A 19,765-nucleotide genomic window follows, 5' to 3' on the forward strand; every position below is an offset into this window, starting at 1 on the left:
TCCTGACCTGTGTTCACCGCAGCACTATCAGGAGCCAGGGTAAGGAAACAACCTAAGTGTATATCAGAAGATGAATGAACAAAGCCATGGTATATAATACAATGGAATATCACTCAGCTGCGAGTAAAGAGGAAATTGTGCCGTTTGTGACAACCGGAGTGAACCTTGAGGGCATTGCGCTCAGTTAACAAGTCAGGGAGCTGAGGGGCTCTGCGGAGCCTCCAAGTTTGTGTCTGGCGAGTAGCACAAAGTGGGCCTATTGGGAAGGGGTTTTCTTGGGAGGAGAGCTGTTCTCCTGCAGTGGTCTGGGATGCATGCCCTGTTTCAGCCCCTTCAGCCTTCGGCGATCCCCGACAGCCTGCCCCCCACCCCCACCCTCACCCCCAGGTTTCAGATCTCCGAGGACACCGGACGGAACCCGGCAGCTCCCTCTGGGGGAGCGAACGTGCCCTTCCTACTGCACAAGCCGCACACCCCGAGCGGGCGGATCCCGCCCCAGGGGCTCGGCGCCTCGGCCAGCGCCTGGGCCCGAGGGGCTGGCGAGCGGGGCGCAGAGCGTCCTGTCCCAGGTCCTGTCCCGCGGCGGGGAGGGCAGGGCGGGCTGCTGCCGTCGGGAGCAGCTGGGGGGAACCGGGGTGGAGGCATCTGGGAGGAGGCACGCCCAGAACGAAGGGATCTGGGGAGGGCCGGGGTCTTCCATGGGAACAGATGAGGGTGGGAGCTGGCCCTTCCACACTTTCAGTAACGGATGGCACCGCGTGGTTTAGCAATTTATACTCCGCCGGGCTCCGCGGCATCTGTGATGGCGCCTCCTGCTGCCCTCAGGGCAGTAAAGCGGGAGGAGGGCAGGGTGTTTCAAGGATAATATGCCTCTGTTTCAGTTAGATTTTTGTGGGAAGGTTTTTAAAATCTAGACAAATTATAAAGTAGCATTTTCTTTCTCAATCAATCAATCAATCAATCAATCAATCAATCAATCAATCAGACAGAGAAAGACAAATACTGTATGATATCACTTACATATGGAATCTAAAAAAAGCCAAAATCAGAGAAACAGAAAGTAGAATGATGGTTACCACAGATTGCAGGGTGGGGGAAATGAGATGTTAGTCCAAGGGTACAAAATTACAAGATTATAAATTATAAGATTAACAAACTCTGGAGATATAATGTATAGCATGATTGTTATAGCTAATAACACTATATTATATATACTTGAGTGTTGCTTACAGAGATCTTAAGTGTCCTCACTACAAAAAAGAAATGGTAATTATATGACAGATTGGAGGTTTAGCTATGGTGGTAATCACTTTGCAACACATAAATCTATCTAATCAACATATTGTTCACCTTAAACTTACACAATGTTATATGTCAATTATATCTCAAAGTGGGGGGGGAAGAATTTTCCTTCAGCAACTATTTGCCTATCCTAGAAAACAATTTGTACAGAAAAAGCAAGATATATAGGATATCTGCTTGATGCTTTCCTTTATTCATCAATTTTTAGAACAATAAGTTGGTGCTCTAGCAAATTCCAAAAGTGACAAATGAGATTTTAAAAAAGATACCATTAATGAACTGTAAATTTTAATGTAGTTGATGAGTATGGAGCCAGTCATAATACTTTTTGATGCCCAAGTTGTTGCATCTTTGGCCAGGGGAACCTGCTGCAGTTTCTATTACTATATAACAGAACACCCTAAAATGTAACGGGTTAAAATAACACACAAACAAAAAAAGACCACTCTGAATTCAGTGTGCAAAATATTGGCTCCCACCTAGTCCCATGTAAGAACAAGAGTTAACCTTGTCCCAAACCTGGGACATTTAATTTGAGATAAAATAAACATGGCTTGGATTTCCGGAGGATTCCATTAGCAACAGAGATATCTCCCATAGCATCCGAGTTCAAGAACATAAAACAAGAACATTATATATTTGAAATTTTCAACTTACCTGATATAAATAATCTTCAAATACAAAATAATAATCATCATTGCTTGCCGTCAACTTCACATCCTAGAATGAAAAGTAGAGACTGTTGAAAAGAACCTAAATAAATATGTCTATAATATGAAGGCATTAATACAATATCTAGAAAGAATACTAAAGTGATTTTACTACTGTATGACTATAAACTTCTCCATTAAATTTTATCACTGCTCTAAATTTACTTGACTAATATAGTATGTGACACATTATTTTACATCAAATTGCTGACACTTTTTTAGGTTTCATTAGTAATTCCTTAGTATTTATTTCAGTTCTATCTTCTTTTAACTTAATATTTAGGTATCTTAAAGGTTGGAAAAAGAGATGTAATCATGACACCCAGAAGTAACCATAACCATCTGGCCCCAAATTGCTCTTCCCATCTCACCCTCCACTGTTCAGCCCACATTCTTGCCGTATCCTCAAAATACCAAAAATCTGCCACACCTTTGTAATTATTCACTTGCAAGGCATCACTTATTACCAAACAAACAAACAAACAAACAAATAAGACAACATTTATCTTTAAGAAGCCTACAATCTCATCAGCAAGAAAACAGAGAGAGTAGAAATAAGGGAACAATTACAAAGAAGTATTGAAGAAATCCCTAATAATACTGGTCAGTCTACAAAATTCAACTGAGCTGCTGAGCAAAGCAGCAAAAAGGAGGGGATGAAATGATGCTGCAGGAGTCTGACTGTGTGCTAAGTCTGCAAAAACTTAAAGACACAGGCTAGGAGAAAGGGAAGGGGCCAGCCTTCTAGCCAGAAGACAAGAGGGCAGAGGTGGAGGTCATGCACTCTCAGCAGGGACAACACTGCCTCTCAGCAGGTGCGAACTGGTTCCTGGGGGCCAAACATTTTACATACTACCATGGCTTGCGGACCTCCAAAGCTCAGCCCTATCCAACAAAATCTTTTCTTTGGTATTTAATTTTTATATTAGAGAAAAATTAGTTATCTTTAGGGGCTACTAAAAAGGGAAAGGTTGGAAACACTGGTATAAACTGTCAGGTCATAGTAAGTGATGGAGAGCTGTAGACGATGCGGATGACACACAAGTTTGTGAAACAAACACAGCCCAGGGAGAACCACTTAGTAATTTAGCTCAGGGAGGGCTTGACGATGTTCTATATTTAGTATTGCCTTGTTCCATTCATTCCTTTAACTACTAAAATAATTGACTTTATTTTCAGTTAAATTAAAAATGAGTCTTTGCCAAAGGGAGCTGTAATGAAACTTCAAATAATTTTTTAAAATGCTCATTCCCTCAAGGACTGATTTTAATAATGTTTGGAGTTGTTCCAACAGGATCAGCAGAGCTCAACTAACACAAATTGGGAATAATTGGAGACAGATTTCTTCCTAGAAACACTCATGTTGTGGACAGTCAGGACTGAGTCTACCAAAATTCACCTTCGATTCTTCACACAAATGGTTTACCTTTCTCACAGCCGATTTTCTTACTGATCCAACTGAAATTCACATTGGCAGGAAAGAGAACTCTCGTGCTAGCGCTCCCTGATTTCCTGGACTTCTCTTGTGAGTCTTCTCTCATTTGAACAGGAAAGGGGTTGAAGGTCTTAAAGCCATAAGACCTCCCAGGCCGTTGCTAAAATAATCGTCTGAGCACAACCATAACCTCAAAGTTAAGAGTAGCATCTGTGATGCAAATCTGTGTAAAAACTTTGAGAGTCAAGGCTCTTCATCAAAAGACTGTATCCCCTTAGCTCTGCTTGTCTTTGCTTCCTGTAGAGCACAGTGCTTGAAAGTATGGTTGGGAAGTCACATTGCCATTATTCAAATCTTGGCTTTGCTGCTTAATGAGTAAATTTAAACAAGTTTCTTTAATCTTTCTTTACTTCAGTTCCCTCATCTGTAAAATGCTAAAAATATTAGTACTTTCTGTCTTGTTATAACACGTACCAATACGTGGCTGGTGAGTAAGGGAATGATGTCAGTATAATTGGGAAATGGTGTTGGTTCATATGCAATTTTTCTTTGAAGAGGGGGAGCCAAAGCAGCAGGAGGAGCATTATATCAGGAAAGGAAAAAGCCTTGTCTCGGGTGCTGCCCAGCATGATCCCTCTAACTGTGGTTAAGAAAGTGAAAGCTGATGGCTGCCCTGGGCGCCCCTCTCCAGAAAGGCACACCCAGCCTTGCACTTCTTTGTTGCTTTACTTCCTCTCATGCCCACCTTAGCAGCAGCCCCAGCAGCTCAGCCTACCACTGCTATCTGCATTATCTTAGCATTTCTACTATATTATTTTTGTACATTTTTAATAGCTCCTGCACGAGCAGCCTGTCTGAGCTATCCAATTCATCTTCTAAGCTACCGATTATTGTCTTTGTTAGTACTCTGGTTATAAACTGCAAAAGCTACCCACCCCTATTTTCCCATAAGCTCTGTTATTTTTAATGCATGATTTTGTAGAAGGCAATTGGTCCCTCAGAAAAAAAATACATTTATAGCCTACATGCTGGTATCTGTTACTCTTAAGATAGTTGTCAGGATCAAATGACAATCTATAAAGAGTTTGGAATACTGGATGGCACACAGCACGTAGTCATTAAATGCTGGTAGTTGTCATGTTGTCCCAGACAAATCTTCAGGTCCTCAACGTGCAATCTCTCCCCCATTTCTGAGACCTGAAATAATATACCCTTCTCCTCTATCTTACAAGTTCTAAATTTAAAATCCAAGTGTTTTAAATAGCCTAATTATTAACTCAGAATCAGTCATACCCTATCTCATGCTTACAGCACCTACATCTCAACTTCATATCATATACCTGGAGACAAGAACTCAATGTATCCCTCTCATAACACTTGAGATGTGCTTAACCATCTGTCTAGAAACTAAAATAAATAAAAAATAAAAAATCACTTCAATACAAGAGAATAAACAAGTAGATCCTAAAGAATAGATAAATAAGATAAAAATATTATAGTCTGATATTTCTTTCAGTTGCTTTTTTAGTTTGTGTGGTAAACTTGAATTTATAAGGATAAGAAGTGCTTATCATTCTCTTAATCAAAAAAATGGAAGGACCAGGAAAGGATCATGAGGGCAGCTTCAAAGGGAAAGGAGATAACATTGGATGGAGATGGCAAAATTTGAAGGTCAACCTTAACTTTATAATGATCACTTAAAATTATTTTTCAAGGTTAATATGTATCATTATACATAGTGCAGGCCCTGCATGTTAAAGACTCAAAAAAATTTTTAATGATAATAATAAAACAAAAAAAACTATGAAAACTTCTACTTACTTTATAAATTAGACTGTCCACCAAAAGGTCATGTTGTATCACATTGGTCTTAAGCTGCTCATAATATAAGATATCCTAGAGTTAAAAATAAAACAAAAAGTTAAAGATCAGTCATGTTTATAAAGTCAGCTTCATACTTTAATAAATAATAATCATTAATAGTATTATTAACACTAAGAGGCGAGGGACTTTATTTTCTTCACAACTACATTTTCCATGCCTGGCCAACACTAGATACTCAATAAATATACGTAATCCTGTCACCTAGGATAAGATCTGGAAACTGATGGGTTATTCACTCAATGTTTGTTAAATTGGTTAACTATAATTTAACTTTAATAGCAAATACAGTATTTACTAAGTAATTACTAGGTACTAGGAACTATTATTTACCTGCTATACATGAGTTAACTCATTTAATTCCATGCCAACAAAATAAAATACTTCCCATTTACATTTGAGAAACTGAGGCCGAGAGGAAAAAAGTAACTTGCTATTGTTGTTGGCCACAAAGGCAGTAATATTTGATACCAGGAAACCTGTTCCTAGAACCTATACAAAAACCAGAAAAAATACTCTACACTGCCTTTCTAATACCTAAGTTATTATAAAATAAAAAGCTTAAACATACTAAATCATGCCTGGTAGTAAAAACAATCATAAAGCATATGAAAGTCAGTTTTTTATATTAGAATATGGTCCCATATTTTTTTTACAGACTTGTCATTTTGCATTTAGAAAATTAAGATGAGTATTAGCTCCCAAGATACAAGTGTAAAAAATGTTTTCTTCATTATATAAACAATCATTACTTAGGATTATTACTTTTATTCTAGGGTGACATTTCTGGAAAAATTCTTAATTTGTTTTTGATATGGCAGTAGATAGTTCTTCTGCAAAGAGATAGGATTTGTTAATCTAGCTCCTGACCAATGAAGGTGGTAGGTCATCTACACTACACAGATCAGGACAAGAGTTACAACCACTTCTACAAGAGTTGATACACTCACAAAAAATGCCCAACACACACTCAGATCTATTTTGTAAACTGTTACTTCTAAAGTATCACCATGCAAAATTGGTAATGTCATTTGGTCTAAAACTGCTCTGAAATGAATCAAAAGCTTTATTCTTTCAAAAAGGAAGCAAGTTATTTTGTGCAGTGTTGTTCACAGAGATAGATTTAAAACACATACACAAATAAATAAATAACACACACACATGCATGTATGCATGCATACATAAATTACAAAGGTTAGAAGTGTAGTTTTTATAATGATAATATTTGACTTCTTAAAAACTGAATTATTATCATAATTAATTTATGTAATTATATGCAATATGTAATTATTATTATTACTACCATTAATGGTGACCATTGATGTCAGGCACTGTCTTCAAAGACTCACATTATTTAATTCTCCCAATCACTCTGTGATATATTATTACTTATATTTAAGTATGGGTAAATTGAGATTTGAAGAAATTTAAGTAACTCACTCAATGACATTTTTCAAGTAAGTTGGGAGAGCTAGGAGTTGAAAGCAGGTCTATATGATTCTAAAACCCATGTTTTTAACCACTACACTAGGGAACAATTAGTTTGCTATTTATTAAAATATTTAAATGGGTGACTTATATGATTCATGAGCTTAAGAAAAAAAATCCCCTCTAAAAATATTTCAAAAGCAATCAATGTCTTACATAATTTTTCTTTATTGAATCTATTACTTGTCTGTTGGTGATTTCCCTTCATATTCATTACATTTCCTAAAATAAAATGTTCTTACACTTAGAAAAATAATATTCCCACATAATCTGTCAATTTTTAGAACCATAAAAATAATACATGTTTCAAAAGTAACAGACGATAGACAGGTAAAGGCCTGAGGTGGGGTGGGAGATGGGTGGAAGGGGGCAAAGGAGGGAAAATTGGGGACATCTATAATAGTCCCAACAATAACATTTTTAAAAAATTAACTGTAGGGACAAAGTACTCATTTACTTTGCCTGCCTTTATTTCTTCCTATTCTAGCATCCCGTCTCTAACACACATCATGATCTAAACTGGCAGACTCCACTTCTTAAATTCCACTTATTTTTCTGTTGTATGTATAAAGTACACTAATTATTAATAAAAACTTCTCTGTTAAGCACAGTGATTAAATTATGTTAATCTTGTCATAAAACTCAAAACTACAGTGATTTTTAAAAACAAAAAGGTGGGTAAATATTAGACTGAAAAACAAAAGTATTTCCATTTTGCATAACTGGTCTTTAAAAATGAAACACCAATGATTCACATTTGGCTTCTCCTTTCTCTTCTTACCTCAGGTTGATTGGAAATATTCAAAATGAGAGCCCACAGCTCAGCTCTCAGCGCTGTGGGGCTTCCTTGTCTGATATACTGCTGAGCAGCGGCACTATCTTGTTCTGCTAGAACTGGTGAGAGTATATTAAAACCTCATTAGAAATTTCATAATTTAAGAAATAACACTGGAATCTTTCATTAAAAACCTTCTGGGAAGCCAACATTTCATCTTTAGTTCTAACATATTTGCATCATATCATGAGCACCTCCCTTTACTCTCTGCATTTTGGTGTGGCCCTACTTATAGCCCTACACGTTTTAAAAGTCTTCAGCTGCCCCACCTCCTACCTCGCCTGGTGAAACTCTTTAATGTAGTTACCTTGAGGTAATTTTTCTTTAACTATAGCTCCATGGATCTGAAACTAGTGCTGTATACACATAATAATTTTTGGATTCCATGATCAAGTAAAGTCATATAGACAGAAACCCTAAATTTCTTATGCCTTTCTACTAAGTTATGAATGTTCTAGTATTTGGAGTTAGTATGGTATTTGAAATATTTAGTAAGAATGATGAAGGATGTATGATAACTATTCTATTAGGTGACTTTTTAGCTATCTGCCAACAACAACAAAAAAGAGGGATTTTTAAAAGAAAACAAAAAATATCTTCTAACCTTTTAAGAAGGCCAAAATTTATTTGGAAGCAGCCAAGTTCACAAAATCGATATATTATACTTTTGCTTTCATTTTCATTTTATTTAATGAAAGTAGCAGCTATTAAGTCTAGAAATAAAGCCTCCCCATAAAATAATACAAAACAAACAAACAAAGAAACAGATAACTGTTGACATTTGTCTAATAGTACTGTTTTCTTAGATTTTCGTCTTAAAAGTAAAGGGTAAAAATCTTATACACTAAATGAAAATGGCAAAACCAAACAAAACAGAGTAATGAAAAAAATTTTTTTTAAATTTGCAACTGTGTTTAATAAAAACATCAAGTCATACAAATGAAGTTTTAAAAATAAATATGATTTTGAAAAATTATACTAGGGAGTTTAGAATATGACAATATAATTGCCATAGAAGGTTTATTCTGACACAAAGACTTATTTGTACTTCATATTTCAAAGATAAAACAGGGTTTACAAAAACAAAGAAAAAAAATCTTCAGAAGATGAGAAACATTACTTCCCAGAACACTAGGCGCCGCTTCAGTTATTAAGTCTCAGAATTACGAACAGTCCTCGGGAAGTATGATGGTTACATTTTCTCCTGATGCCGGAGCATATTCCCATTAACACTAATGGGAAGTGTGTGGGCGCATCAAAGAGAGAACCTGCCTCTTTGATTTTGAAATTAAATTCTCCTGCTGAATGGGTTAAGCTAACATCCTTGAAGAATGTGTGTCCGCATTTATTTCCTTTTTAGTGAACCATCTGTGCATGACTTTATCTGACATTTTATTGATGAAACCAAAATGATGCAGTTCCCCTCCTTAGAATGATTCTCATTATAATTTCTATGCAGTTAAATATTATTCCTTTTTAGGTTTTTAACTTTCCAGAGAGTAAATTTCAGTTGGGTGTATTTGATACAGATTTACTTAATTAGGACTGTCTCATTTTCAGAAATTATGATAAATATAATCAAAAGCTTACCTTTTTGCCCAATACGTACATGTTCATTTTCAAAAAGTTCTAAAAATAAAAGAAAATTAAATTATTAAACATAAATATGATCAACCATATTTAGAACAATAACAGGTATATTTTTTCTGGTATTGACATTTAAAATTATTTTTAAAGCTGATGTCTCTATAGAAAAGTATAAGAGTATTTATATTTATATTTATATGCATAAAATCCTCTTTTTTAAGTTGTTTAAAGTTTGTAGAAATTTAAAAAGTACATTTAGTCAGAAGAAAAAATTGACAAACTGATTTTCCTTTGTTAAAATAAAACAGACTATCTTCTCAAAACACAAAAATGTTTCTGTCCATTCATCTTTGACTTTACCCTAAAAAAGCAAAATTTTGGGTGATTGCCAGAGGTTGAGGTGGGGGCAAAATGGGCAAATGGAGTCAAAAGGTAAAAATGTCCAGATATAGAAAAAGTCAGTCGTGGGATATAATGTACAGCATGGTGACTGCAGTTAATATTGTACTGCATACTTGAAAATTGCTAAGAGATTAAATCTTAAAAGTTATAACAAGAAAAAAATTCTGTAACTACATATGGTAAAGGATGTTAACTACACTTATTGTGGTGATCATTCTGCAATATATACTAATATCGAACCATTGTGTTATACGCTTGAAACTAATGTAATGTTGTATATCAATTATAAAACCATGTTGACAGCTTCATTTGCAAGTCCTACTTCTACTCTAATCTACCATTAAAGCCAACCTAATTTTAAAAGCCTTAATATTACATAGGTAAAATTCCACTACACAATGCCATTTAAAAAGATTATATGAAAGAAGCAAAGATTTGTTGTTGCAGTACCAATCCATAAAAAAAGACTCATAAACTAGACCAAATTAAAATTTAAAAACTTCTGTTCATTAAAAGACACCACTGAAAGTAAAAAGGTAAGTCACAGAATGGGAAAATGTATTTGCAGTATATATATCCTATAAAGAACTTGGACCCAGAAGACATAAAGAACTGGTAGGTCAACATAAAAAGACAGCTGACACAAATAGGCAAAAGATCTGAACAGGTTCTTTACAAAAGGCTATGCAAAAGACCAATAAACATGAAAAGCTGCCCAACCATATTAGTCACCAGAGAAATGCAACTAAACCCCTATGGAATACACGCCCATTACAACGGCTAAAATGAAAAAGACTGACAGCTCTCAGTGCAAAGGAAGTTGGAGCAAATGAACTTCTCGTACGAAAGTAACGGGAGTGAAAATTAGTGCCACCACCTTGAGAGACGATTTGGCAACACTTACTGGCACTGCCAATATGCATACCCAACGGCAATGAGCAATGCAGTCTCGGTATACACCCTAAAGTGCATGTATGTGCGCCCAGAGCCACACACAAGAGCATTCACAGCAGCACTACTGATGATAACCGAAGAGTGGGAGCAACTCAAAGGACCAAGAGTAGGATGGATCCCTAGTGGCATCGTCACACAATTCACACAGCAAGGAGAATGAATGGTACACAACTGCACACAACAGAAATGAGTACATACTGTGTGAGTCCATATCTGTAAAGTACAGAACAGGCAAGACTAACCTGTAACGTTGGAAGCCAGGATGGCTGTCACCCACGGCAGGAAGGGGTGGGGGTGGGAGAGTCTGAGAGGGTGCCTAAGGGGCTTGGGGATGCTGGTAATCTTTTTTCTTGATCTGGTTGGAGGTTCCACTGATCTGTATATTTATGATTTGTGTCCTTTTCAGTATGTATGTCATACTTCTATGAAAGGTATTTAAAAATTAGAGCAAAACAAAAAAGGGCCATAAAACCATGACGGGGAGAACTTTTAGGTCTTCTCCCATCCCCAAGAAGAGTCAGTTCCTCAGCTTCCTTTCTCCCTCTTTCTCCCCACCATTTGAGAAAGGAGGAGCTGCTGATTGGATTTGTTAGATTCTATAACAGCAATTAGTAATCCTTTTTAAAAATAGTTTTGACATTATTTAATATAATTACCAAAAACAGCATTTCAGATTTACTATAGTTAAAGAACAGAAGTAGACCTAAGTTCACCTAAGTCAAATGATGATATAAATAGTGAGGAAAACACCAAGTAAAATTAATGGTTGTAAAAGTATAGTAATAACATCAACCAAAATAGTAATGTAAAAATTCTTCTTATAGACTACTTACAATATTTGATTCAAATGAAGAGTTCCAAAAAATTCCCTTGTATTAAAATAAAGAGATACATGAAGCATATTTAACCTATGCTTTAAAATTAATTGGCCAAATTAAAAACTATTTAAATAAAAGGCAATACATTAAATTAAATTTATTATTTGTGGTACATCAGAATTTATTATTTGTAGAATATCGATATAAATAACAAATAATAAACTTCTGAATATGCACCAAGGACAGAATTCAAGTCATCTGGATGTAAATCATAAGAAATTTGTGAATGATTGAAATGATATGGGTGGGCCAACATGCAACATTTTAAAGAGTAAAACTAGAGCTATCTAATAAATAATTAGACAAAGTATTAGTTTTTATGTGCCAAACATAATCATTTAACACATCAGCTATTCTCTAATTTTTATTCATTATTTCTTTTATATTCATTGTGTGTGTTTTTTCAAATTTAGAACTTTATACCATATATCTTATTGCACTCTAAATGCAGTAATAAAATTATATTAAGTTCACTGATATTTTCTTTTGTGTTACTTTAGAGAAAGACTTCTCTGACTATATCATGCCTTTGTATTAATTGCATTTTCAATTTATTAATCTTTAGGATTGTTATATTAAGAAAGTTTGATTTTAAAAGCTAAATAATCACAAATGAGAATAAGTTAAACAAGCAGGAAAAAAACAAAAATGGAGGCCTGATCTAATACATGTTTTTACTTGTCTTAAAGTTTTACTTCCTGTTTCTGGTTTTTATTGCTTAAAGCTTCTTCGGTTATTCTTCTTCTTAACCTTTTCTAATAAATGGGATCACTGTGTGCTAAAGGTCTTGAACGCACATGTGACTCTCTGGATACGTAGAGCCTGGACTCCCTGGCCACGTGGACACTGGATTCTCTCTTGAGCAGAATGCTCATGTCCAGGCACTCAGGAGTGGCCTGCTGGTGTGAGATCTGGGCATAGAGGGACAGGGAGACCTGTCCCGGGCTGAGATTTTCTAGAAAGCCTCTTCTGTGATGTCCAGGTTTAGCCCAACTAAATGTAAAATGGTGCTGTACTTCTAGATTCCATTTGTTAATATTCAATGTTAGGTACTTTTTAGAAAGCTGGTTTTACCAAGTAGAATATCTGAACCAGAGTACCCTATCCTTTTAGTTTATTTTGGCTCTAACGTAATTATTTGAGCAGATTATAAAATGACCAAGTAACATGTTTGGGGTCCCTCACAATGTATCATTTTCTATCGCTAAACTATTTGAACATATTTATTTCAAAGACTGCATGTAAATAATAATACCAGTTTCACTTTAATTAGCTATGATTGCTGAGACTTAGTAACTACAGGATCAAAAGTTGTCAGCCAATTCTTGTCTCTTATAAAAGTGGATGATCTACCAGGTGATAAAAGTGTTTTATCACTGAAAGTAGTATGAAATAAAAATAAAAAGACTTCCTTACAGAATTTAACTATTTGGTTATGTGAAATACAATAATTTTGCTTTCCAAGGACCATTCTCTGGTCCAAGGATAAGAAACCCAAGGAAGTCAGGACCAGAATTTCCCATCTGTAATCTGTGTTTCTCAAAGAATGCTCCTCGGACCATTACGTTAACAGATGCATCTGTTAGACATTGACCGGAAAAAAGGTTCTCTGGTAAAATGTGATTAGGGGATGCTAAGATAAAAGTTTACTAAGGACTTCTCACAGTCTTTAAGATAGTAACACACACTGAAACTGTATATCTTAAAAAGGTATGTTTCCCAAACCTTATTTGACAAGATCTTTTTCACAGGGCCTATGGTGAATGCCTCATGGCACACACTCAGGAAATACTGTGCCAAATGAAGATGCTTCATTCTTTCAGAAATAACAGCTTGAGAAAATGTCTATTTAGCAGAACCCCTATCTGATAAGATTCATTATTATGTATATTCAGACAATAATATCAGAAATATGAGCCCCCTTTTTCATGAAAGAATGATGATTCTGCTCACCCTTTTGCCTCTTAGCATGGGTCTTATGAAGGTTTCCACAGTGAGTGTGAATAAATGCCTATTCATGAAGCTTGTAGGAATAATAAATGTCTGATTTTTTAATTATTGTTAAATAAGGATTCTATATTACAATGGTAAAGACTCTTTTCCTGACTCTTACATAAAAGCTGGTAAGTCAGTAAGTGAGAAATGTACTTCAAATATAACAACTGAATAACTGTAGGGGTAAAACATAGATAATACAGGTTTTTAAAGATGAGTAGGAAGTGGGAATAACACTATGTAAAATATGATTGTCTAACCACTAAGCTGTATACCTGAAATCAATATATAATGAAAAATAAATTAAATTAATCATATTTTTTAAAATATGAGTAGGAAGGATATAGTTCCTTTAAGTCACACTTAAACTTAATCCTAAATATGAAACTTGCCTCTAGCCAAATACAAGTATTAGCAGTATTTTCAAAACAGGTAGCGCTGTGTTTCCAATTTAACCAAAGCCGCAGAGAGACTAACAAAAAGTATGTTTCACTCAGGCAAAAGCAGTTCTATATGACATCATTCTTCTTCCAGGTGATACTGCAGCCTCACTATTCTCAAGACAGGCGAAAACCTCAGGACTATACCACCAAAAGCAATCTCATTGGATGAACACTAATTCAACTCAATTTTCGGCAGTCCTGCTTTGAAGAGTCAAAAGAGCAACAATAACCGCATCAACTAAAGGGATTTTCTACTTCTTCCAGGCCGACTTACGCGCTCTCCCCTCTGCTCCAACGTCCCCCTGTATATAATAATAGCCAATGCCACGTGATTCTTATCTGAATCTTACTTTATACTATATCTTCCCTAAAAACAAACATTATGTCATATCTATGTATTTAATGGTCACTGGCCCCTATCAGGATCTCACACACATTTGTTGTATGAGTGACTCAAAGAAGAACTATACTCTGAATTAAGGGGAAAAATTAGGTTTTCTGAAGCATAACTATGATAAGGTTTAGAATAGTTTTAAACAATTCTTTAGGATTTTTTTCAAAAGTAAAAAACATAAATATCATTCAAGGTTATATTACTATTTCTTTTGCTTTTTGTTAGTTATATATGGTTATCACTAGCCATGAACAGAAGTATAAGGTATCTGTCTCAGTCTGTTCAAGCTACTATAACAAAACCACCACAAACTAGTCAGCTTATAAATAACAGAAAACTATTCCTCACAGTTCTGGAGGCTAGAAGTCCAAGATCAGGGTGCCAGTAAAGTCGGGTTCTGGCGAGGACCCTCTTCCACGTTGTAGACTACCGACTTGTCGCTGTGGAAGAGGCTGGGGAGCTCTGCTGCACATTTTTTATAGACACCAATTCCCATTCAGGAGGTGAGACTGCTTAGTTTTGTGACTTTAGGCAAGTTATTTAACACCCGCACTTCTTCAACTCTAAAATGGTGGTATTACTTCTATCTTACATCATAGAAAGATTAAAACCACAATGCAATACTACTGTTTACCACCAGAATGGCTAAGACAAAGAAGATGGAATACACCCAGCATTACCAGCACAGAGAGCAACCACTGTTCTCACGTATTGTTGGAGGACGTGTAAACTGGTGCTGCCACTTTAAAAAACTCTTTGGCAGTTATCTACTGAAGCTGAATTTATGCCAACCCTAGGACCAAGAAATTGCATCTCCAGGTGTACACTCAACATGGATTCACCAAAAGACACACATTAGAATGTTCACAGCAGTTTTACTGTAATAGCCCCACACCTGAAAGTTCCCAAATACCCACCAACAGTAGAAGGGATAAATAAAAGTGTGTGGTAGGTTGATACAATAGACACTATAATGCAAAAAGCCCAAAATATTTATAAATACACAGAGCGATATGGCTGAATCTCACAAACACAATAGTGAACAAAAGAAGCCAAACATCAAAGAGTGCATAGTGTATTTTTTAATTCATATAAAGTTCAAGACCTGGCAAAGCTAATCTACGCTGGGAGGATCAGAATAGTGGCTATCTCTGACGTGGGGGACAGAGACTGAAAGAGGCCAAGAGGAGGCCTCAATTTACTAATCTGTATTTATCCAATTAACAAAAATGCATCAAGCCACTGTCTTACAATATACACTTTCCCAAAAGTATTAAAAACTAGTCAGGTTTTAAAAGGGTTAATAAACACACCTTGTAGATTGCTGAGAGATTAAAATGAGATAATACACATATAGTACCTCATACACATATAGTCTATGCTCAATAACTGCTCATTATTATGTTTATTATTATTAAGAATAATAAATAGCCAACTTCCTTATTTTATAGAGGAAGAAACAAGTACAGAGATGTAAAGTGACTTGTCCAAGATACAAAGCTAGCCACTGGTAGATGGGGGTCTAGAACAATTCCCTGACACCCATCTAGTATTATTTCCACTACAATAATAGGTCTCCTGTATTTTAAGTCAATTTTTATTTCCTTTTTATTATAGATAAATATCAATCTGGTCTTTTATAAGAAACACATTGTTTTTATGCACAAAAAGAGAAAAGTTAGGGAAATTTTCTGAATGATTAAGGTTTTTAAAGATATTAATTTTAAAACCTAAGTTTATTCAAGGTAGAATGTCCATGTTTGTTTAATTTGGTGATGTGAAAAATAATAAAAATAGTGATGGCCAGTAAAGGGAAATATGAGTGCTGCCAATGAAGGTTTTGCCAACAAAATGATTTATGTATGTCCAATGACTTTTCAAAATTATTATAAAGATCTTCAAATAAAAAGCAAGATCTAGTTGCACTCTAATAATCACAATATACTAAATTCTATTCAATACTTAAGAGCAACCAAGGGGAGGCAAAAGGCATGCTTTGTTTTCACATATAAAAAGGTTACTAGATTAATTTGGAAACGACGAGATAAACCTTTACGTCGCTCTCATTTATCACTGATTATATATGTCATATGGGAGAAATACTAACCAGGAGGCACTTGTGTAGAGTCATCTATACCTAGTTGTCCTGTAGTTAAGCCGAGTTCTACAAATAATTCTTTCTGAAAAATAACACACACAGAATTAACATAACATCTTAGACTTTGCTACATGTGAAAAAAAATCATCTTCACCTAAATATCATAGTAAATAAAAATCACAATATAAAACAAATCTTTGCTTCCTTCAAATGCCTAAAGGAGAAAACAGTAATGCACTATTTCAACATTAGGGGAAGAACAGCCCTAATTTCTACTATGAGTATTGCGATGTAACATTTACATTTCTTATTTTCATGTGAAAGAAACATGAAAAGATAAAAGCTTTTAGGGAAAATAAATATATAATGGGAAAAGAAACTTAAAGACACAATATTTCTCTAAATGAGAGACTTTAGTAGTATTGTTCTTTCTTCTAATTTCTTCTACCTAAGAAAAAATTTTACTTTGATGCCTTATGACCAATATGGGTGATGCCATTGTTTTAAAAACTATTTTTTAAAATAGTTCTTATTTTTTTGCCTTTTTAGGTAATAGGCTAACCAATAAAGTAAGAAATGAATTAACCTTTGAGGAAAGAACTATTAACATTCAAATATTTTCTGAAATATACACACTATATGTAACAATTGTCAATTTTATCTTCTAAAATCATTGTCCAAAACTACCAATACAATTCTGTATCTGTGCTTTCTATGATACTGTACTTCACTCAGCTCTTAATCAACTAAACACTGAAAATATCCAAAACAACTTAAATTAATTTTTAAGTAAAATTAGACTATCAAGTGCTCTGCTAAAATAAGAATAAATTAGATTTATTCTCCAGACTTCCTCTACTTATCTAGTAATGTCTAGGGAGAACAATCATGTTTGTCCGTTATTTTTAAAATAAATAACTATCCCATGCTATTTGTATTATTTTTCTTCCCTAAGTAATTAAATATTTCTATTAATATTTAATTGCTCCAGTGTTTTGTTACTATTTAATTGCTAAAACCAAACTTCCTTCTCCTTTAAAAACTAAAATTAATTTTAATCCTTCCCAATTATCTATTATTATTTAAGTTTGTAATTTATTAATGTCCCTCACAAGACAGTTATTGAGCCTAATATACACACACATTTCATTTTTGTATTGATTTTAAATAACTACCATTATACTTCCATTTTTAACTAAACTTGATTTTCATCTGTACTTTAAAATAGCACTGCATCATATGTTACCAATATTTTAGATTAAAGAGGTAAAAATTTAATGTTATTCTTCCATTTTCAACCGTCTTTCATTTATTTTAAACTCTTCCTTTGTTGAAATAATTAGAATTAATGATAATGTATTTGTTTTTTTAATTAAAATTTTTTAAAAAAAATACATATTTTATTGATTTCAGAGAGAGGAAGGGAGAGGGAGAGAGAGACAGAAACATCAATGACGAGAGTCATTGATCGGCTGCCTCCTGCATGCCTCCTACAGGGAATCGAGCCCGCAACCGGGCATGTGCCCTGACCCGGAATCCACCCATGACCTTATGGTTCATAGGCTGATGCTCAACCACTGAGCCACACCATCCAGGCTGTATTTGATTTTTAAAATAAATTTGACCTTCATACTACAGAGGAACTTAAGTCCAGTAAACATTTCAGTATTAGGTTCTATAGTCACAATGGAGAATTACACTTATGCTAAGACATGTTAGGAGCATGAAAAAAATCTCTGAACATCATTTTCTATTTCACTGATCTCATCTAATTTTTACTCAACATCAGTAGACTTGGCCCCTTATCTCAGATTTCCTTCAAAACTCCCCCACGATATCATGCCTTCTGGGACATCTTCTTTGATATTCCAGGCTGATTTAGGTAACTATGCACATGGGTTACCTTTTTCAACCTTTTTCAAACCATATAATCACATCACATAGGTAAAATCCCACTCTATACAATGCCATACCCATTTGCACCCCCAGAACTTAGGATGATGCTAAGTGACACATAGTGGGGGCTTAATAATATTAAACCACACTACTGATCTCTAGTTCCACCCTGCTGCCTCCACATGACTAAACCAATAAACAGAAATTAGTTGGCAACTTCACTTTAGAGTTAATAAATTTCAGTTTCAAGGAATTTCCTTGTACCATGGATGAGTCTACATAGCACCGTGAACAAGATTTAAGGGCCATCCAGTATAGTATCACAAGACTCTGAGCCTCACCAAGTTCAATACTCATACAGCCCAGGGTCAGAGATAAACCATGCACCCTGCAGTCAAAGTCACTGCACAGCCAGGCCCTGTGATCAGGGATGGCAGGAGCACTGTCCCTAATGACCACGGGGAAAGGACTAACTATACTCTTAGTGGGAAGAGACACAATTTCTGGAAAATTAGTCACAGGCTTTTATTCTTCAACAGCTAAGAATGAATCCACAACAGTTCCAGGTCCCTTCAGACAAACGACATAATTAGTCCCACTCGCACACATGCTGACCCTTTATGTACATGACCAACTCTCCCTGCTTCCTTCTAGCAAACTCCTTTGAACTTGTTCAAATAACTATACCTCTGAGAAGACTTCCCACCACTTCCAGGAGAAGACTCTGCCACTTTGTCTTCTGTACAGCCATCACATTTTGTACAAACCACTACTAATATAGGACTTTTTAACACTTTTTAAAAATTACCTCTTAAAAATTAACTTTTATCAAAGTTGTAGCTGTGGTTAAGTTATATACTGCTTTCCATGTTCCACTAACTGGGTGGCTTTCAACAACAGAAATTTATTTTCATAGTTCTGAAAGCTAGAAGTCCAAAATCAGAGTGTTAACAGGGCCATGCTCTCCCTGAAGGCTCTAGGGGGGAATCTGTTGCAGGCCTTTCTCGTGGCTTCTAATGCTGCCAGCAATCTCTGGTGCTCCTTGGCTTACAGATGCACCACTCCAATATATGCCTTCACTGTCATATGACATTCCCTTTGTGTTTCTCCTTTCTGTGTCTCTTCTCTTCTTATGAGGACACTAGTCACATTGGATTTAGGGCCCACCCAACTCCAATAATCACCATCTTAACTTGACTCTATCTGTAAAAATCCTATTTCCAAATCAGGTCACACTCACAGGTACTGGTGGTTAGGATTTCAACATACCTTTTGAGGAGAGAGGGCACAATTCAACCCATAACTTCTATCTTAACTTACTGATCTGCACAACACTCCTATGAGATATTATCATCCCTATTTTACAAATAAGAAAACTAAAGCTCAAGGTCAAAAAAATTTGCTCAAGGTCACACAGTCAGTAAATGGCAGAGCAAGAATTTAAACCCTAGTTAGTAGGCTTCAGAA

General features: G+C 35.4%; 1 protein-coding gene across 6 annotated transcripts in view; it reads right to left on the reverse strand.

The window, feature by feature from the left end:
• Positions 1-19,765, reverse strand: part of TBC1D19 (TBC1 domain family member 19) — an 81,069-nt gene that overhangs the window by 32,563 nt on the left and 28,741 nt on the right. For 5 of the 6 annotated variants that reach the window (XM_016218227.2, XM_016218226.2, XM_016218228.2 and 2 more), the window contains 5 exons: positions 16,412-16,484; positions 9,242-9,280; positions 7,598-7,710; positions 5,269-5,343; positions 1,960-2,022 (listed from right to left, as the gene is read on the reverse strand). In XM_016218227.2, the coding sequence (XP_016073713.1) occupies positions 1,960-2,022; positions 5,269-5,343; positions 7,598-7,710; positions 9,242-9,280; positions 16,412-16,484 (363 nt within the window). The remainder of the gene's footprint in view (positions 1-1,959; positions 2,023-5,268; positions 5,344-7,597; positions 7,711-9,241; positions 9,281-16,411; positions 16,485-19,765) is intronic. The other variant, XM_016218231.2, reaches the window with a different exon arrangement.

The sequence above is a fragment of the Miniopterus natalensis genome, chromosome 1 (assembly GCF_054644295.1).
Source record: "Miniopterus natalensis isolate mMinNat1 chromosome 1, mMinNat1.hap1, whole genome shotgun sequence".
In the NCBI taxonomy this organism is placed as follows: Eukaryota; Metazoa; Chordata; class Mammalia; order Chiroptera; family Miniopteridae; genus Miniopterus; species Miniopterus natalensis.